Source organism: Monodelphis domestica, chromosome 1 (assembly GCF_027887165.1).
Source record: "Monodelphis domestica isolate mMonDom1 chromosome 1, mMonDom1.pri, whole genome shotgun sequence".
Lineage (NCBI taxonomy): Eukaryota > Metazoa > Chordata > Mammalia > Didelphimorphia > Didelphidae > Monodelphis > Monodelphis domestica.
Genome location: NC_077227.1, coordinates 699989651 through 700011356, shown reverse-complemented (window position 1 = coordinate 700011356; position 21706 = coordinate 699989651). Strand labels below are relative to the sequence as shown.

At 48.2% G+C, this 21706-nt stretch overlaps 1 protein-coding gene across 7 annotated transcripts in view; it reads right to left on the bottom strand.

Moving 5' to 3' along the window:
- Positions 1-21706, bottom strand: part of GSE1 (Gse1 coiled-coil protein) — an 869104-nt gene that overhangs the window by 100334 nt on the left and 747064 nt on the right. For 4 of the 7 annotated variants that reach the window (XM_056823919.1, XM_056823916.1, XM_056823904.1 and 1 more), the window contains exon 3: positions 7337-7432. The exons of 1 other annotated variant lie outside the window; for it this stretch is intronic. In XM_056823919.1, the coding sequence (XP_056679897.1) occupies positions 7337-7432 (96 nt within the window). Of the gene's footprint in view, positions 1-3375; positions 3779-4085; positions 4311-7336; positions 7433-21706 lie in introns of those variants that run through there. 2 more of the 7 variants (XM_056823922.1, XM_056823923.1) reach the window with 2 other exon arrangements.

The window sequence follows — 21706 nt, the reverse complement described above, 5'->3', positions numbered from 1 at the left end:
ACAAGTCCCATTGGGGGAAGAAAAAGAGAAGCCAGTCAGAACTCTCTCTCTCTGTCTCTCCTCTCCTCTCTGCTGTGTCTCTCCCTTATCTCTCTCATTCTCTGTCTCTCATCTCTCTGTCTCTGTCTCTCTCTAAGAAGACTTATCTTGCCAGGAGACTGACCATCACCCATGATTTCCATAACCAAAGGGGCCCCAACCTCCTCTCTATATACTGTGGTCCAAAAAAGGAAAGGGGAAGAGTTAGAATGGCAAGGGGAAAGCTCTTAAAAACACAAACAAAAAGGCAAAAGCGTTTCCCCTGGCTGGGTCTCAGCTTCTTCCCCTGTAAACTGAAGGGAGTGGACAAGATGATCTTCCAGGCCCTGCTAATTCTGACACTGTATGGCTTAATGGCTTTGGAACACAAGCTGGGAATTCAGGAGCGACTGGCAGATTCAGGTCCCTGCTTGGCCACTGCGTGGCGCCATGCAAACTCCCTGCCCGTCATGCAAAAGGAGAAGTGGGCCCACATGGTCTGTGTCTTAGGTAATGCACCTGGATGTGGGCTCCAGCTGTTCTCCCAAGGCTGAGTTCACAAACTGTTCCCTTCTAAGTCCTATGGTTCTGAAACCACGGAGAGCAGTATTTGCATCCCAGGGAACTTCCCTCAGAGATAGGAAAATGATGTCTACAACTCCCTATGTTGAGTTCAAGAGTGAGGCCTTGAAGGTTCCCAAACTTCCAGGGCTGTTTCCCAACCTTTATACTCTTCAGCTGTAACTTTAACTTATTACTGCCCAGAATAATGCCAGTAAGGGGGCAGCTGGGGGGCTCAGTCCAAGAGAGCCTAGAGATAGGAGGTCCTGGGTTCAAGTTTGACCTCAAGTCATGTCCTAGCTATCCTAGCTATGAGACCCTTAACTGGAACTGCCTAGCCCTTATCATCTTCTGCCTCAGAACCATTACACAGTATTGATTCTAAGATGGAAGGTAAGGGTTTAAAAAAAAAAGAATCCCAGTATTCCCCATTCCTTTTAGAACTTGGTATCTGTGTTCTCTCCTCTGCTAGCCTGCCTCTCCCCTGGAAAGAGTATCTTAGAATGCCCTCAGAGAGCCCTACTTATTAAATTCCTTCTTCCAGGATCCCTAGTCCCTTTTCCAGGCTCTAGCAAGCTCCACTTTCCATTCCTCTATCAAAATAACTCTCCTACCCTTGTACTATCACCCTACATAGGTAGGCAGAAGGTGGGAAGACCTCTTCCGCTATAAAATCAGTGATCTGTTGTGGAAATGCTGGGAAATATACTGAAATATACACCACATGGTATTTGAAACAAAAAGATGGAATTTTTACTTAGGTGGCTACGAATCACTGCTATCTGGATTTTGCCCATCACGGTGGCCAGGGGGCAGAAGCACTAGATTCACTCTCAGATACCAGCAACAAGAGGCCCAATTCAGATTTCCTAGAACTAGGAGCCAAATTATTTATGCTAACGCTGTAAACAGCCTCAGAGAAAATCTAATCCAAACTCCCATTGTATAGAGGAGGAAAAGCAAACTGGAGAGGGAAATGACTTGCCTAAGGTCACAAAAGTTCTTTAGTGGGAGGAGCAGGTCAGGTCAGTTTGGGGGTGAGGGGGATGAAGGGTCAAGTAATTTCAAATACTCCCCTCCCCTTTACTTTCTTTCCTCTTAGAGAACAACAACCCATTCTAGAAATAGCCTGGAACAACCACCATAATGACAAAAATCAGCAATATTATTCAAGATTGGCTGTTATTACAAACTCCAGTTTACATGGGAAAAGCTAAAGTTTGGGCTACAACCATCTTTGGGAGATAGAGAAGTTTCTGAGGGGAAAAAAAGAATTAAAAAGTTATAAGGAAATTCAATAAGCAAACAACAGAGGGCTAGGTAGGTGACCACAGAAAACCCGGAGACTCTTTTGTCCCCAAGTCTTGGAAATCAGCTTAATCACTGAGGACAAACAGTTGAGCATTGTAGGGGCTACTGGTCAGGCTGAAACAAAAGCCATCCTTTTTTGGAGGGAGAGGGCTTTCTCTTGCTTTCCAAACTTTCCTAACCTCCGTGAGAGAGCCTCTCCTTTTTGTTCCCCAGATAAGGCATCTTGGGGTTAACTAGGGTTTAATTTATTTTAAACCCACTCTGCTGACAAAGGCCCGTTTGCCCGACAGAGACCAATCGAGCCAGTCAGTTCCATTTGTATCAATCACCCTTCTAGGAGTCAAAGCAGGTGCTGACCGCTGGCCTTTCTGAATTGAAAACCAAACAAATCTTCCTGGGGCCCCACATTTCCTCCTTCCCAGTATTTTAGAAGAGCAGGCTCCTTCCTCTCCCCAATTCACCTGAATTGTCCCAGAAAAAAAAAATCCCACCTCTCCATCATCCACTCTGGAGCAGCACCATCTCCTAGCTGGAGGTGTCGCCCAGACCCCCGAAGGGGGGCTAACCTTGGGGGTGGGGGAGGGAGCCAAGGCCAGGAGATGGCCGGGAAGGGGTGAGCTGAACCCGTGGTCCGCCTCCATGAAGGGAATTTAATTAGCCTGCCAGAGCGCAGGGCTGGAAAGGAGGTGTCTCTGTTGCTGCAATCTAATTGAATTGGCTCCACTTAGGCTGGCTACTCACCGCCTATCAGGGAGTCAGCCCGGGCCATCTTAGAGGTGGGGGCGGGCGGAGGGAAGGAGCAGCCAGGAAGACAGAATTCAAAGGGGGGGAGGGTAGAGAATGCCAGCCCCGCTGCCAGAGGTGGAGGCGGGGGGGGGGGGGAGAGAGGACGCGCACAAAAGCTGCAGGGGGATCTCTTTATTAAGGGCAGCGGAGAATAAAGAGGGAAGTCTGCCCCACATCCAAGCTCCAGAGGGCTTTGGGGAACCACGTCCTGGGAGAGGAGGAGGCGGGCGGCAGCTGGGGCGCCCTGGCACCGGTTCAGCAGCCACGGCGAGATCCTCAGCCTCTCCAACTCCAAGCTGAGCTCCGCTCCCAGCCGCCCCCGCCTCTCCTGCTCAGCCCCGTCTCTCTAATCAAACCAAGGGACCCCCCCACCCCCACCATAAAAACACCACGGATCATTACAGCAAAAGCCACCAGCCCTGGGGAGACTAGTCGAGCACCCAACACCTGCCATTGGGGCACGCAGCCGCCGCCACCGCTCGTAACCTCCTGACGGTAGAGCAAACTTTTATTTCGGCTGCTAAGGCAGAAGGAGCCTGCCTCCTTCCTCTTCCTCCTCTCCCCGGACTCCGCTCCCAGCCCAAAGTGACCGCAGATCCGGCAGCGAGCAAGCGAGACTCCCTCGCCTCAGGACTCAGCCCTCCAGCCATCCCCACCCCCCACCCCCGGCTCTCCCGCGTCCCCTCCACCCGCACGTACACATACAACAGCTCCCTCTCCTCCGGACCGCGGCGCCTTCCACGAGCTGGCTCCCGAGCTGAGGCCCGATACCCGCCGAGGAGAGCTTGCCCAGAGGCCGGGGAGGAAAGCGCCCCTTCTCAGTCCTGGCCAAGCCTCGCCCGCTCGGGGCGGGAGGATGCGGGGCGGGGCTCGGAGCCCCGGAGATCCAGACCCCCGGCTCAAGGAGCAGAGGGGAGCAAAGCAGGGCAGAGAAGATCCGAGCAGAGCCAAACGGCGAGCCCGGACCAGCACCTCCCGAAGCCCCCGGGGCCGCTGTTCCCTCCACCCCCGCGTGCGCCAGGGAGGCGCTTTCAGAGCCGGGGAGGGGCGCACGGGGGACGGATCTGCCCTTTGGTCTCGTTCTCTGCCCGCCCAGCTCTTATCGCCCGCAACACTCCGGGGGAAGTTACCGAAAGCCGTTTGCGGCTGGCTGCCCGCCCGCCCACCCCCTCCCAGCCTCCCTCCCGCCTCCCAGCTTCTCCCCAGCCCGCCAGCCAGCCCCCGCGAAACCTGAGAACTTGTTGCTGGAAAGGCCCAAAGACCCCCTGCGGGCTCTTGGCAAAGGGGGGCACCCGCCCGGGCTACCCAGCACTGCCCCCCCTCCCGCCACACACACGCGCGCGCGCGCGTGCACACACACATACACACACACACACTCTCGAGCACAATCCCTCCCGTCCCCAGCTCACCTTTCATGCCAGGGCCCCACAGCTCCGCCTCAGAGCAAGCTGACACATTGTGTAGCCATCATCACCCCACTGTTTGTCTCAACTGCTTGGCTCACCCGGGGCTGCTCCGGCGCGGCTCCTCGGGAGCTGGCCCGCTGGGGAGGTGGAGCTTCCGGGGCCCCGGCCAAGAAACACCTGCTGCCGCCGCCGCCGCCGCCGCCACCGCCGCCGTCGAGGCCACACCCAATCCCAACGCCCTCCCCCGCCCGCGCCCCATGCCACTGGCTCATTTCCCTGCTCCTGACCTAAGCCAACAAGAGGTGTCGGGTTTCTCCCGCAAACACACACACACACACACACACACACACACACACACACACACACACACACACACACACACACACACACGAGTGTATACCCGCATATACACTTCCTCACACACACGCCAGCCCATACAGGCAGGTCGGGCCCAATACAACACAGGTGAGCCAGGGACACGCGCAGGTAAAGGGGAGGAGCTGGGGGGAAGGGATCTCCCCACCACAGCCCAAACTGGACTGGGCTTGAGAATATTAAATTCATCGACAACGTGAAACACTGACATGAGCACAACTATTTCAACCAAGCCTCCTCTGTACTGACGGCAGGCCCAATTTAAAACCTAATCAAACCCCGGTACCTCCTTAGATGTTTGCCTCCCCCTACATTCCCATCAAAACGACACTGGATTGGCTTCTCTGGGGAAGGTTCTTGGGTCTTTCTCTTAAAAAAAAAGAAGAAGAAGAAAAGCTAACTTTTATTGAGCTTTAAGCACTCTAAATACATGATCTCATTTGGTCGTCACAAGTCTTCAGAAGTTGCCACCATTATTATCCCTATTTTATGATTAATGAATATGGGCTCAGTAGCAAAGAGATCTGCCTAGGAACCTCCAGTTATCTGCTTCTCTCTAAAACAGAATTTGAACTCGGATCTACCAGATTTGAAGCCTGGTAGAGTCCCTTCCCACCTCTTTAAAACTTTGGGCTCGCCTTCAAAGGGCCAAGAGCCGCAATGCAGCTAGGTGGCGCAGGAGATCTGGACCTAGAGGGATGCCTGCCTGGGTTCAACTGCACACTCCATTAGTTGTGTGACTCTGGGATGAATTGCTTTACCCCTCCTTGCCTCAGTTTCACCAACTGGAAACCCAGAGAACCTTGGAGAGCCTTTCCAGCTCTAAATCTACGTCTTTATGACTGTGGGGGAGGAAGAAATGTAGGAAAAGACTCTGCCCTATTGCTCTGATACCAACATTTTGCCAAAGAAGCGACAATCCATCGGGATGGGGTGGGAGCAAGTGCTCTAAAGGAGAGGTGGGACAACCCTTCCAAGGACAGATGAATTCAGCTATGGAGGCTGGAAGGAGAGGAAGGCTTCATGAAACTGATGGGGAGCTGTTTGTCACCAGGGAGGCCTCCTTGCTTCAGAGACTGGCATTGCCCTCTCCCCCTGGGCTGGCCCATTCCTTTCTTCCCCTGTCGGGGATAGGCCACAGCTCATTCTTCCACCCCACCTCACCCAAGCACTTGACACACAGGTATGACTCAGGGAGCGTCTGGAAATTCCTGGGCACCCACAGCCCGCTTGGAAGGGACAGGGCTACAGGTTCTCCCACTCCTACCCCAAGGGCCCAGCCTCTCCCCACGCCCCTGCCGTAGGGCCCCCGGAGCTGGTCAGTTCCAACCCCAGCTCGCCTGGCGTCCTAGGAAGCGGGAGGTTAATAAGGCTTGCAACGCCTGGAGGGTTTGGGGGAAGGGGGAGGGGGAAGCGGAGTCAGTCTGGCCCAGGCAGTCAGAACCCGGCCAAGGGCCTCCCGAATTCAGAGCACTGAACTGGAAAGGGCCTTAGGCGGCAATCTAGACCAACCCCCTCATTGAAGAGATGCAGAAATTGGGGCCAAAAGAGAAGAGACCCGCACAGGGTGGTCGTCTAAAGGTTACCAGGAGGCCGACGGCTCAGTCCTCATCCTCCCGCTGTCAGGGAGTGTGTATGTGGGAGGCAGAGGGCTAAGATGAAAGCATGGTTTTAAACCTCGAGGAAAGAAGACGCCCTTTATGGCTGGGGGAGCCCACGGTAGCCCAGCCGTCGCTCTGGTTTTAGCTTTCAGCCCACCGTGCCAACGCTGCGCTCCTGCCAGACCCCAAACCTGCCCTGGGAGATGCCCTGGACTCGTTTGGCAAGTGTGCAAACTACAGTCCCCAAGGGCCTCCCAACTGCCCTCCTCCTTTCCTCCCTCCCACCTCCCACCTCCAGTCCCGGATTGCAAGGGGAAGGGAGGGAGCGCTGGGCGCCTGCCATCTCCCATCCATCTGTTCCTGATGACGCTGGCGGGTTTCTGGCACTCCGAGCCCGCGCCAGCGGTGAGCGCAGAACCAGTCTGTCTGCCCCCAGTGGGGTTTGTAAGAAGGGGGGGGGGGGCGGAGTTAGAACAAACGGAGGGGGCGCACCCTTGGGGAGGGGGCCAAGCCCTCCCTGCTCCGAGGACCCACTGACCTTGCCTCCGAGGGCGGCGGTTCCCGGAGCGCGTGGGGGCGCGCTACGAAGCCTTGCACAAGGCTTCCCCCTCCGACCACAAACCAAAGGGGAAGCCAGGCAGCGAGGCCGGGGGGGAGGCCGTTACTGGCTCCTACCTGCGGGCGCCAGCGAGCCAACCCAGGCACCAGGCAGGAGGGGCCCCTTCCCATTTACGACTTGCCTCGCTCCCTGGCCGGCGCCTCCTTAATGTTTGTCTCTTCCTCTGTTATTAGCCTCCGCGACCAGATGCTCTAATTTACTCACCACCCGGTGTCTTCACACCGTGGACTCCTGTAATTTATACCACCCACAGCCCAATAGATTCACTCTTTGGAGGGGGGAGGGGGCGTAGGGGGAGGGGTGGCCAGGCAGTCGGCTACCAAAGCTCCTGACAGCTAGAGACAGGAAGTCACCAGAACCAAAAAGAAAAGGTTGGTAGCGGGAGGCAGGGAATTTAACTGCCGGCCTCAGGGCTCCCAAAGAAAGCCCTGGGGGATCTCTCCTGGATTCCTGCTGGCTGCATCTCGGGGGACCCGGATTACAGATTTTTAAGAAGGGATGTGACCCTTTCCATCATCAAACCGTGGGCAAAGTGGAGTTTGAGACTGTAGCTAGGGTTTCCTGCCTCCCCTGTGTCCACTGGGTGGCTAATTCAGAGCAGCCACTTACTAACTCCCTTCCACCAGAACACAAATCCAAATAAAACACGAGCTCCTTACCCTCTCTGTACCAGCTGGGCCAACCCTGGGACTGACCGCCTTGGGAGCCGGAAGCAGAAAGATCTCCAGCAGAGTGTGCAGTGACCTCTGGAGCTGCTGTGGAAGTGAGAAGAATGGGCATTTCTGAGGGCAAGGAGAAGGGGGCTTCAGCTGAACTGAAGTCTTTCTTCCATGCCTCATCACTTGGAGGTGACCTTGGCTTCTCCAGGCCTGTGGCCCAGGTTTGCCCGCTCTGCTGGGGCTTCCCAAGATTGGAAGATTTTGAACACTAAAGATTTCCAACAAGTTTCTTCTACCAGTCATTACTATTTGAGGACCAGTCTAATTACACGGGTAAGTCACATCAGAAGGTCACAGAACTTTGAGCTGGAAGGGTCCTGCCCCCCTTCATTTTACAGATGAGGAAACTGAGTCAAGGAGAAATTAAGTGAAGTGCCCAGGGTCATACAACTAGCATCTGGGGTAGAAGTGGGTTGAATTCAACCCTCCTGCTCCATTTTTTTCCCGGCTACAATAACTCATCTACATTATTTTATCTGGTTGGGATCTGTACCATTGGAGGAAGAATCCACCTTGATATACTTGAATCATTTATAAATAGCCAGAACAAGACAGAGACTGGGCAGTCCTGGGGAAGAAGACAGAGCTCTGTGGCAGGGCTCTATCAGGCTCCCATCTTTACGGTGGCACCCAAGGCTGGTAGAAGGGCATCAGATTAGCAGTACTGCACCAGCCTGCCATCTTGAAGTCCAGAATTCAGGCAAGCAGAGCACACTCAGGCTGCGGGCAAGTGGGCCAGAAGGGGATCAGTGCCCTCAGGGGTCAGTGGTAGAGAAAGGAGCTGCCTACTAAGTGAAATGAGGACCAGGACCACTAGAGAGCAGCAAAGAGCTGGCTTTTGCCTAAACCTCCTGGAGATTACAACCAACCACCCAACTGGCAAGACTGAGATTGATGACACTCGCTGTCACTATATTCGGTCCAAGGAGCGCTTTATAACACCCAAGGAAATTAGTAATCTGGGAGCACGGCCTCCAAGTTTAAGAGTGGGAATTGCTCTCCTGCAGCCTGTACGATTGCTAACGAGGTTCTGTACTTGACTCCTAATTTCCTGCCCGCTCTGCAGACTCGGAGCTGTGTCTGGCACAAGTCAGGCCTCTTCCCAGCTTCCCACCAGCCATGGCCTGCCTTCCCCCTCCCTTTTCTCCTCCTCAGGTGCCCCCAGCTGGCTGTCAAGCACTGCCAAGAGCGTTTCTTCTTCTCATTTCTTCCCTACTCCTTCCCCCACCTCCCCTCCATCACTATCCATTTTCTTCCCAATGTGCCACCTTCTGTTTTTGCAAGGAAAACTGGCAAAGGGAGGGAGGAGTGGGGGAGAGGGATGGGTTAATGGGAGAATGAGGCACAGACACTGAGGTATGTCACCACAGATGCATGCTCCCATGAGTGGGTATGGAGGTATTTCCAAAAAACCCAGGCTTAAGGGAAGCCAGTCTGGAAATGGATTCACATGGTACAGGATCTCTCTCCCCGAAATAATGCCAGCAACATGAACCAGCATAACCTTGCAAAAGGGTAACCTCAGTATAACCTTGCAAGCTTTCAATGTGCAGTGTTGGTTTTCTGCACCCACAAAACAATTCGGGTCTACATTTTCTCATCTTTAAAAAAAAAAAAGAGGTTGGATTTAGCTGATTCCTAAAGCTTTACCAGTTCTAAATCCTAAATTCCATTCTGGCTCTAATCTCCCCAGGCCCATAAAAAGAGAAAAGATCTAATCCAGCCCCACCAAAACCAGCCATCTCTTCCTTTGGGAGCTTTTCTTGAGGCTAGTGACCTGGTAGAAAGAATACTGGGGGAGTCAAGAGACCTGCATTTCAGCCCTGGCTTGGCTCCTGTTATTACCAAGAGCAAATCCTTTCTGGTCTATAAAATAAGGAGCTTAAATGCTGACATTCTTTTTGGCAAGGGACCTCCCCACTTCTGATGTAGCTCAGCCCTAAGGCCCCTTCCAAGCTTTGGCATCCTGTGTTCCAAGGGCCCCTCCAGCTCCCACATTCTGTCTATAGGCTCAGAGATCTACTACAGAAAGGGACAAGAGAGGCCATCTCGACCACCCCTGCTTCCTCCTTTTATAGGTAGGGAAACAAGACCAACATTTGCCCCCTGGTTATCCAGATCCCATCTGACTCTGAGATCATCTGGCATCTCCGCTTCTATACCCTGGACAATCAAGCCATCAGAATCAGTGGTAAAGAGAAAAATACTCAGGAGGACTAAGGAGCCTGTCCTTAATCTGCTCAGAGTAGAGGAGAGGGGGAGACAAGGTGTCGAAAAGGAAGGGACCTGCCAGGAGAGAGGTAACTGGAATTAAGATGAGTGTCTATGTAAAGGGGAATTATTGGGACCAGGCCAAAATAGTGTGTGGCACCCGGAGCCAGTTAGAGCTATGTCCCAAACTAGCTTCAGACACTAGCTAGGTGACCCCTGGGCAAGTCACTTTGCCTCTGCCTCAGCCTCAGTTTCCTCATCTGTAAAATGGGGATAATAATAGCACTTACCTCCCAGGGTTGGGGTTTTTTTTTTAACCCTTACTTTCTACCTTAGAATTGGTTCTAAAGCAGAAGAGCAGGAAGCACTAGACAATGGGTGGTTGTGACTTGCACAGGGTCACCCAGCCAGAAAATGTCTGAGGTTACATTTGAACCCAAGACATCTCATCTCTAGGTCTGTCTCTCAATCCACTGAGCCAACCTGGCTGTCTCCCTTCCCAGGGTTTTTGTGAGGACGAAATGACATATTTGGAAGGATCTTTGCAAACCTTCAAGCCCTATAAAAACACTAGCTATTATTTATTATTCCTCTAATTGTTACCCCTATCATCATCAGCCATCCTCTGTGAACATCTAGATGTTCAGATGTGCTAGGAAGGATTCCAGATTGTTTACATCTCTAGATAAAATGGAGTAATAGTACCTGGGGTCAAATACTGCCTCCTGCTATCCACTTAGCTGGGTAATAATAACCCCAACCAAGTCACAACCTCTCAGGCTCAGTTTTACCGATAAAAATGGGGATAATAATAGCCCTACTTCACAGGTTCCTGTTCAAAAGAAATACATACTTAAAGAACTTTGCAAACCTTGAAGCCTTACAAAAATAGCAGCTATCACCATCTCTTATCATGAGGCCTAGGGAAGAGGTGGGAGAGATGGGGTCCCTTCCAGTTCAGAATTCTCATTTCCCCAGGTAAACCCTGCCATTTTTCAAGGGGTTCAAGCCTTCCAAGGCTTCCAAGGCCAATTCTGGTCACTCCCCTATCTTTAAAGGATGTGATTCCACTTGCATCTTATTAAGTCCCGCCCACCAAAGACTGCCCTTTTCGGACCTCCTCAGCCAGGGGCTGCTGGGTCCTCCCCAAATCACCTGGCATTCACTTTATAGAAATATTCGGTTAACTTCTCAGCACACCTGAGGTCCCTTCCTCCCACAGAATCTAAGTTCCTTCAGGGCAAGGGCTGTTATCCACAGGGAGGCTCATACCAAAGCCCAGAGCCCTGCTCACCACTCCATGGTAGGAGCTCAATCAAAGCTGGGATGGTGGATGATGAATAGATGTGGAAGAATAAATACATACAAAAAGGCCCTCCAAAGGGACCTGTTGGCCTGGGGCAAAAGGCAGCCTCTTAAGAGAAGGAAGCCACCAATTTCCCTTAGAAAGTCTAGACACACCCCAAAGGAATTACAATACTCTCGTCAGTCTGCCCAACCGGAATAAGGGTTGGAGGCTTTATCGTCATACTTCGGAGACCTCAGAAAGTAGCCCCAAGGGGTAAGGAGGTGAAAGGGTCGCCTGAAGCCAAACCTCAGCTCTTCAAGGAGAATGGATACAAAACAAACGATACTATAATAGCCCTACAAATACAAAAATTTGGAGGCACAGTTTTGGAGCAGGGACAGAATTTCAAGCTCCTAGGTTAACCCCTATTTTTTTGGGAGGGATTTATTTATCCAAGGTTCTCCCAGAGTAGATATCAGGGCTGAGATCTGAATGCTCCTCTCCTCCAGGCTTCCTTCTAGTCCCAGCTAAATCCCACCTTCTGCCAGAAGCCTTTTTCAATCCTCCTTAATCTTGGCACTTTCCCTCAGTGACTACTCAAATTATTCTGTGTAGATCTTTTGTACACATTGTTTGCATGCTGTCTCTCTCCCCTTTAGACTAGGAGCTCCTTGAGATTAGGAACAGACTGGTTTTTGTTTATTTCCATGGTTTATGCCTTCGTATCTCCACTGGGTGGCACAGTGCTTGGCACATTAGTAAGCAAATAATCAAAGCTAGGAGGCAGCTAGATGAGTCAGGGGATAGAATGCTGGGGCTGAAAAGACCAGAGTTCAAATTTGACCTCAGTCATTTGTTAGCTGTATGACCCTGGACAAATTACTTCACCTATAACTGCAGCAAGAAATGACAAAGTACAGAAGTATCCTTGTCAAGAAAACTCCATGTAGAGACTAGAGGTCCTAGGTTCAAATCTGGCCTCAGACACGTCCTAGCTGTGTGACCCTGGGCAAGTCACTTAACCTACTCTTCTGCCTTGGAATCAATACACAGTATTGATTCTAAGATGGAAGGTGAGGGTTTTAAATGGAGAGAAAGAAAGAAAGAAAGAAAGAAAGAAAGAAAGAAAGAAAGAAAGAAAGAAAGAAAGAAAGAAAGAAAGAAAGAAAGAAAGAAAGAAAGAAAGAAAGAAAGAAAGAAAGAAAGAAAGAAAGAAAGAAAGAAAGAAAGAAAGAAAGAAAGAAAGAAAGAAAGAAAGAAAGAAAGAAAGAAAGAAAGAAAGAAAGAAAGCTCCATGGATAGCAGAGGTCACAAAGAGTTGGATGTGACTGAATATCAGTGGACTGTCAGGGGGCAGTTAGATGGTTTAGTAGATTAGTGCTGGGCCTGGAGCCAAAAAGAAACTGAGTTCGAATCCAGATACAGACACTTACGAGATGGGTGATCCTGGACAAGTCATTTAACCTGTTTGCCTTAATCCACAGGGGAAGCAGGGGAAGGAAATGGCAAGCCACTCTAGTATCTTTGCCAAGAAAATCCTATGGACAGTATGATCCAGTCATGAAGAATCAGACAAGACTGAACAATACCACCAAAAAGTTGACTGAATCCAGCACCTGTAATGCCAAATGGGGTGAAGGGAAGGCTCTACTCCCATATTTTCCCTTCTTCGAATTCCACCCTCTTCTCTGCCTATATTATGTCTAGCCATCTTTTGCAACAAACTCCAGGAAGCCTTCCCAGATCTCTCCATCTCACAACTAAGCCTCCACCCTATTTCCCTATAGTACTTCCCAGTTACAGCTCTAGGAGAATACTTGTAGCATAGCCTGATTTATCTTCTCAAGGACAGCATATCCTTCTGACCCATGTTTTATATTCCCTTGAATACTAGGCATTTACTAGCCTTTCCACTTGGGCAATTCATTCAACTTATTTTTTTCATTCATTTAGATTTTCATTTACTCAACCAAACTCCTCCTAATGATCCCCTAAATACATTTAGAGCTGGAAAGGACTACATAGTCATCTAGTCTCACCACTGAACTTTACAGATGAGGAAACTGAGGGTTAGGGCCATTAAGTGAAAAAAAAAAAACAGAACCTCAGTTTCCTTATGCAAAAAGAGATTTATTATATTTGAAAGTATCTATGTGGCTGAGTTACTGTGGGGGAAAATGTGCCCTAATTCTTAAATAAAAATTTGTAAAACCAATTATTATTATGGTCACCTCACAGTGCCTAGAAACAGTGCTAAACATAGTAGGTGCCTAAAAATAATAGCTGAATTCAGTACAGGCTAGTGGAAAGCCCACCTCACTAAGAACTGAAAAGGCTGGGTTGTACTACCACTGGAGCATTAATTGGGGCAAGGAACATCCCCTCCATCTCCCCCACACCTGAATTTTCTTTTTTAGCAGAAAAAACCCCAACAATAATGGAAGCAAATTGGCAAAGCTGGTAAAAGATGTAAATTATCTGAGTAGTATGAAGATGGGAAGACAGACATTCTGATACACTGTTGGTGGAGCTGTGAATTTGTCTAAATGTCCCTATGGAATTATGCAAAGAGGTCTTCAATCTGTGACCCAGATATCCCAAGAGGGCCAGTGACAGAAAATAAGGTCCTACACACAACAAATTATTTCTAGCTGCACTTTGATGTTGGTTAAAACAAAGGAAAATGATGTAGTCATCCCTTGATGGAGGAATGGCTGGACCAAATGCTGTATCTGAAGGTAATGAAATGCTATTACACCCTAAGAAGTGAGGAATGAGAAATTCATAGAACTACAGAAAGACTGGTATGAACCGATACAGAACAAAATAAAAAGAACCAGGAGGGAATCATGTAACTGATTGCAATAGTGTGAATGAAAACAATGGTCAAAAGCAGGCAACTGAGATGAATTGTAATGAGCCATCTTGCTTCCAAAGAGAAGAGAGGACACCCAGTCCTCTTCTGTTCAAGAGAGGGGGGGGTGGGGGGAGCTAGATGTATCAAAAGACTAGGGATGGGAGGTCCTGGGTTCAAATTTGAACTCAGCACTTCCAAGCTATGTGATGGAAGAAGGTCACTCAGCCCCCATTGCCTGGCTCTTACTGCTCTTCTGCTTTAGAACTAATCCAGTGTTGATTCTAAGATAGAAGGTAAGGGTTTAAAAAAAAAAAAGATGTCTACAACATTCAAATCTTTCCTTAGACTCTTCCTAGCTGGGTGACCCTGAACAAGTCACTTAACTCCCATTGCCTGGCCCTTATTGCTCTTTTGCTTTGGACCCAATACACAGTATCAAGTCTAAGATGGGAGGTAAGAGAAAAAGAGGTGGAGGTGGGCTCTCGTTGCTTATGGCTTCAAACTGTTGCTGATGGTTTCTCTTTGTTATAAAGAAGGGTTCAATGTCGATGATTGGAGGTGGGAGAGGGAGCAGGATGCGGACACTGAAGGGAAGGGGGGGGGGGTCCTAGAATGATCTATCTCCGAGGTCCTTTCCAACTGGGCTTCAATGAATGAATGATTGAAGAGGCATACATAAAGGGGCTTTGGTCGGGGAAGACGTCGTCTCTTCCGGTGCCCTCATCTCAGAAAGAAGGAAGTTTGTTCTGGTATCCAGGGAGCTGGGGAAGGCTGCTCTGGGGCAGGCTGGGACCCTGACCCTGAGCGCCCCTCTCCCACCCCCCCCCTCGCCTCAGGAGGCTGCTTTCTAGAAGGCAAGGTCACTGTCATCTGCCCAGCCTGCCCCCACCCCCTCGTCCCCCAAGAAAGGGTTAAGCCCTCTAAAATTCCCTTTGACGAGGTTCCATCAGTTTGCCTCTTAACCCTGGGCTGCTCCGACACTTCCTTTCCATTCAGGGCCTCTGTTTTCAATCTGTACCCAGCATACAGCTGCTCTCCTTTACAATCAGTTAACAGCTGTTTTGCATAGATTTTCAATTCTAATTGCCTCGCATTGTAAGAGCAGCCGAGCCCTGGTGAATGGGGAAGCCAGCTCTGGTAAAAAGCATTCGAGGTGAATACAGAAGGAAGCCGGGGAGAGTGGGGCTGGCTACGGTTTTTTAGAAGAAAAGAATGCCCCTGCCCGGCGCCCGCCTCTCCCTCCAGCCCTCCCCCAGCCCCCCGTCTGGCTCCTTGGAAAGGGGCTGTTTCTCCCCACGACACTGGGAAAGCTGCTGGAGTTTCCGTGGTCCCGGGAGGAGAAAGGGAAGAGCCCGGCTTCCTCCTGTCCAAGCTCAGATGCTCAGAATGCTGGGAAGGGTGCTGGAGCAGATAACCTATAAACAAGGGTCTGTCTCTCTGTGTCTGTCTCTGTCTGTCTCTGTCTCTCTCTCCCTCCCCCCCTTTTCTAACCCCCCCACCTCCTGAGCATCCAGATACAGGAAGCTAATTGGTCAGTAAAGTACAGTACCAAGGTAATGTGCTCTGGGGAGACAGCTGGGATCCATAAAAGAGAAATATTTGCATTTTAAAACTCTATCTGGCTCTGGCTGGGCTAGAGAAAAGCAGGAGCTGAGGGTGACCCGGACTCTTTGGGAAGGGCTAATTGAGCCAGGTTCAAATCCTGGATCTTGCTCTTTACTATCTGGGTGACCTTGATAAACAAGTGAAGCTAAACCTCAGTTTACTCATCTATAAAAGAGGGTTGGAATTCACTCCATTGGTCTCAGATTCTTCCAACTCTAAACCTTGGGATCCCAATATAACACAGCTAGGAACCAGAATGTCTTAGGCTATATACAATTTTGAGGATTCCAGAGGAAAGTCTGGATTTCAAAGGCTGACCCTGCTTTTTCATAGCTGTGTAAATTGAATTATGTCTCAAGTCTCTGGGTGCCTCAGTTTCCTTCTCTGTAAAAGGAGGGAATTAGCTTTAGATAATCCCTAAATTGCCTTCTAGAAGGCAGCTAGGTGGCTCAGTGGATAGTGCCAAGGAATCAGGAGGACCTAGTTTCAAATCTGGTCTCAGACATTTCTAGCTATATGACCTGGGGTAAATCACTTAATCCTGATTGCCTAACTCTTACAGTTCTTCCAACCTATGCTTATGTTGAATCTAAAACAACATCAGATATTTCGTAGTTGTGTGACCCTGGGCAAGTCACTTTACCTTTGCCTGACAAAATGACTACAAGAAAGGAAAAAATGGCAGATCACCTTTGCCAAGAAAACCCCAAAGATGGCTTTGGTCACTGGGGTCAGGAAGAGTCAGTGTGCACTACTGAACAAAAACAAGGTCCCTTCTAACAGTAAAACGCTTCAGGCTGTAAGATTCTCTCTAGCAAAACAACTTCATAAAGAAAAGACACAGTATTAACAGATGCTGGGGCCAAGCCTGTTCTCTAGGGTGACAATTATTCTGAAATGACACCCCTTCTGGACCCCAAGATACAGGAACTGTTCCCAGGCACCCCCACAGCCCTCCCCCATATACCTATGAGGCTAAAAAAAACATCTTCAGAAGTGGGACATCGAAAAAAGTTCTGGAGTCAAGAGGACCTAAATTCAAATCTTGCCTTTTTCACCATCTCAGCATCAGGTCATTTAACTTGTGTCAATGAGTCATTTTAAGTCTGGGCTCTAGGCAAGTCATCCAACCTCTCTTGGGCTCAATTCTGGGCTCTAAAATCAAGACCTGGACATCCAACCCTCCATCGTCTCTGGAGCCTCTTCCTTGGTTGGGAAGAGCCAGAAGGGCCTTGGCCAAAGTCTCCTAGCTAGAGTACAGCAGAGGTCTGAAGGCCAACCATCCTAAATTTGAAGTCCAGGGCTCTTGTTATTCGGCCAAGATGCCTGGCTCTTCACATCCTTCCTTTCAGTGTTTCTCTGGCTTCTTCCTTCCCCTTATGGGGTCTCTGAGGCCGGCAGAAATAAAGACTAAGGGCTGCTTCACTGCCCTGCTTCTGAAACATGAGTGTTTCCCCCTTTCTTGGGGAAGCTGCCCTAAAGTTATGGGTGTTGGGGAAGAGATGGTGGAGGAGCCTTTGAGATGTGCCATGTTCTCATCCTTCCATGGGGCTAGGCCAAATGACCATCCTGCTTTGGGGCCACAGTGCCAAAAGAGTCTCTAGCCATGACTGGCCTTGTGTTAGCATGATTGAATCCTAGAAAGTCAGGGCTGGAAGGGAGCTTTAAGGGATGATCTAGTCCAACCTTTTCATTTTACTTTAGAAGATGCTGAGGGAAGAAAACTATCCTCATCCAGAGAAAGAACTGCTGGAATAGAAATGCAGATGAAAACATATGATTTATCACTTGTTTATTTGAGTATATTTGGGGGGGGGGTTGGGGTTTTATAAGATTATTCTCATAAAAATGAATAATATAGAAATAGGATGAGTGATAATACATGTATAACTCAGTAGAATTGCTTGTCAACTCTGGGAGGGGGAAAGGAAGAGGGAAGGGAGACAACATGAATCATGTAGTGTTGGAAAACTTGATGTAGCAGTCCACCCCTAGCTATGGGCAAGGGAAACAGTGTGTACAGAGTGGCTTAGAAGAGAGCATGTTCAGTCTAGGAGGCTAGGAAAGCCTCTGACCCTTGACCCCAGCTTCCCCCAGGTTAGGTGGGAAAACAGGTTTCTTTGTGTTTACCTGGCTAAGAGAAACCACACCAATACCTTGTCATGGACCAATGATAATCATCCCTATGTATTGTGTATATTTGCATATCAAAGAGATTAAATACAGGGCCACAGCAAGTTCCGCTTTCTCCTTCTCTTGGATCTCAGCTGTCACTGATGCCTGTCCTTGCTGGAAGGCCAAGCTCCATCTTTGATTCCTTTCCTTATCTACCTCTCCCACCTGGGACCTGGCCTTCGGCCAGGCACTTTCTTCTCTCTATCATGTCTCCGACCTGTGTGGTATTAAATTTGGATCTTTGGACGGGTATAAGCCTTCTGAGTAGTCCACTGATCGGAGTTTTTGCTGTGGCTCCTTGATAATTAATAAGGCCTGGATTTCTGACTCATTCCTGCCACCTCATATCTCTAACTTGGCTCTGCCATCCCCCTCGCAGCATCCAGAACTTCTATCCTTTCTCTATCTTCCTACCTTGAGGCTTCTCGCTGGATCGGGAAACCTCACTTATGTATGGCTTTGTTATTGGAATAAAATATAGATAAAATAAAGAAAGAAAGAAGACACTGAGGGGGCTAGGTAGCTCTGGAAAGAGCCAGCTCTAGAGACAGCAGACCTGGGTTCAAATGTTTTCACAGATACTTCCCAGCTATGTGACCCTAGGCAAGTCACTTAACCCCAATTGCCTAGCCCTTGCCACTTTTCTGCCTTTGAATCCATTCTTAGTTTTGATTATAAGACAAGAGGTAAGGGTTCCAAACAAAACTTTATGGGGCAGGTAGGCAGAACAGTGAATAGAGCTCCCAGGAGAAGCTATGCTCAAGTTTGACTTCAAATACTTCCTAGTTGTGTGAGCTGGGCAAGTCACTTATAGTCCTTATTGCTCTTCTGTCTTGGAATCCAAAGTTGTATGGGTTCTAAGACGGAAAGTATGGTTTAAGGGGAAGGAAGAAGCTCGGATGTGAAGAGCTAAGAAGAGAAAAAAGAAGCTGGTAACTTGGGGAGGTGGTGGATAGGCAGGAGGCAGAGGAAGAAGAAGCTGGTTCTAAAGGCTAGGGATGAAGGTTTGCCCATTTACGAAATACTTTTCTCTTGCCATCATGCCAGAGCACAGTCTTTGGCAACTTCTCCTGGACCTGGGCTTCAAGGTAGAGGTGTGACCACTGGTAAATTCATCCCTTGTCTCTAAAATGGGAATACTTCTTGACCTCTTTCACAGGGTCATAGTGAGACGAGTGCTTTGCAAACCTTAAAACGCCCTATAAATGTGAACTGACATTTCTTCTTCATCTGTAAGATGAGGGGGTTGGATCACCTTAGGTACATCTCAGTTCTAACCATTACAATCTGAAAAGAATAGTATTTACATGCCATTTTATTTGATTCTCACAGCAGAGAGGAACTGTCATTTTATAGATGAGGAAGCTGAGGCTGAGAAAGGTCAAAAGATGTACTGAGGATCAAACAGCTAGTAAATGTCTAAGGCAGGATTTGCATTCAAGTTTCTGACGCTGAGGCTAATACTATCCATTGCACCAATCAGCCAGCTGTAGGGTAGACTGATCTTGCTGGAGGTAGATAGTTGGACACCTCCCCATTTTTATTCTCAACTCCCTTGGCGCCTGATATGATCTCAATTGAGCCACTTCCCTCACCATGCCTCAGTGGCCCCCATCTGGGATGCAGGAAGTAGGACCAAAGGCTTAGGAATCCTCTCCTGTCTTCCCCCTGGCAGATGCAGAAGCCCCCAAGGGACCTGTCCATAATAACACCAGCTTTCAACTGTTTTTCATAAAAGGATGACAATTTTCCTGCCACATTTAAAGAAATAATTTTGATTGTTTCTCTAAAAAGGGGACATTAGATTTTGCACATTATGCAGAGTAAAGGGTATACATCTTCCAAAATGATCCCCAGTTTAGTGAATTACCATCTAGATAAGATAAACTGGGATCCATGGAACAAAGGATCCATGGATGGATTTCAGGTTTGTGATTTCAGTTAGAATAAAAAGTTTCCCTCCTTACTTCCACTAACCTTTGGTCTCCTTGCTGATCCTATTATTTTATTTCATGCATTTAAAAACATGATCCTAAAAAGAGGTTCCAGACATAGGTTTCATCAGACTAGCCAAAGGCTCCTTGTTCTAGGTACCAGTCAATCAATGTTTATTGACTATCCAGCTTCCTGTTTGAAGAGCCCTACATTAGATGCTGAGAAGATTTGAAAAAAGAATGAGAAGATATAATCTCTAATGCCAGAGAGCTTCTTCCCCAAAGGTAACATTTATAATTGTGATTTGGGTTCAAAATAAGACTTTCCTCTCACTATTAAAAAGGTGAGTTACAGGCAGGTAAGTGGCTTAGTGGATAGAGAGGATAGAGCCTGGATTTGGGAGAACCTGGGTTCAAATCTGGTCTCAGACACATAGATATGTTACCTTGGGCAAGTCATTTAATCACGATTGCTCTTACTGTAATCTTACTGCTCTTCTGCTTTGGAACTGTTACTTATATTGATTCTAAGACAAAAAAAAATTTTTTTTAAGATGAATTAGAAAGGAGTAACTTGATTTTTCTTAGTGTAGCAATAGGACCCTAGAGTCATAGTCAGAGACCTGGGCTATACTCCTTTTTCTGCTATCAACTAGTTGTATAATCTAAACAAAACTATTTTACCTCCCTCAGCCTCAGTTTCCTTATCACAATAGCTTACTTTTCAATAGCAATTTTTTTTTTTTGGTTTTTTAAACCCTTACCTTCCATCTTAGAATCAATACTGAGCATTAAGGGATGGCCAATGGGAGTTAAGTGACTTTGCTAGGGTCACACAGCTAAGAAGTAGTAGCTGAGGTCAGATTTGAACCCAGGATTTCATATCTCTAGATCTGGCTCTCAATCCACTGAACCACCCTAGCTGCCCCCTTTATAGCAATTTGGTGGAGTCCTCCCAAGAGAGGCCTTGGTTGTTGTACTCCCATATTACTGAAGGGGACACTGATGCTCAGATGGGTAGTGACTTTTCCAAGTTCACATCATGTTTGAACACAGGACTCCAAATGTTCTTTCTTTAAATTATACTGTAGAAAACGAGGTGATGAGAGCAGTTGGCCTCCAAAGTTTCTTCTATTTCTGTAATTCTAGGATTCTCTCCCCAGGAGACATTTAGAATTGGAACCAGAAGCCTCTTCTCACCTTACTATGCCTGACCTCTAGTGACATCTTTATACTTATTCCCTAAGATATCCATCTGAAATTCCAAATAGAATATGCCTTTGAACAGTGCTCATGGGTTCAAATTCTGCTTTATTACTGCCTACACCTCTGAGATCCTGGACAAACCAACACTGTCTATCTCTTGTTTTGCTATTTCCAGCCTGTAGCCCAGTGCCTGGCACACAGTAGTCACTTAAAAACACTTGCTTCCTGGCTAATGTTACTTTTCTCATCTGAAAAAATAAGGAGGTTGGGCTAGGTAATTTCTTTTCTTTTTTTTTTTTTAAACCCTTACCTTCCGTCTTGGAGTCGATACTGTGTATTATTGGCTCCAAGGCAGAAGAGTGGTAAGGGCTAGGCAATGGAGGTCAAGTGACTTGCCCAGGGTCACACAGCTGGGAAGTATCTGAGGTCAGATTTGAACCTAGGACCTCCTGCCTCTAGACTTGGCTCTCAATCCACTGAGCCACCCAGCTATCCCCTGTGCTAGGTAATTTCTAAAGTCCCTTCTAGTCCTAAAATCTATGAAATACTTCAGTCATTTCAACACTCCATTAGTCTCATCAAAGTATTCAATATTTGGACAGAGGGGGAATATGTGTCCTTATTGAAAAAGAATACAAAATAACACTTCTACAATCATAATACTTTGAGCTAGAAAGCACCTTAGATATGCTAGTCCCAGAATTCTCAACTCTTTTTTTGTGGCATGGAACCCTCCATGGTCTGATGAAGATTTTGGTCCTATTCTCCAACAATGTATTTAAATGCACAAAATAAAATACAAAGAAATTCCAAGAAAACCAGTTAGAGTGAAAAGTATCAACTGTGGGATTTTTTCCCTCTAAAATCCCAACTTTCTGTCTTAGTATCAGTTCTAAGACAGAAGAATAAAAAGGGCTTAGGCCATCGGAGTTACGTGACTTACCATAAGTAGGAAGTACCTAAAGCCAGGTCCTCCTGACTCCAAGCCTGCTGTTCTATCCACAGAGCTATCTAACTGTCCTTGAATAGGTTTT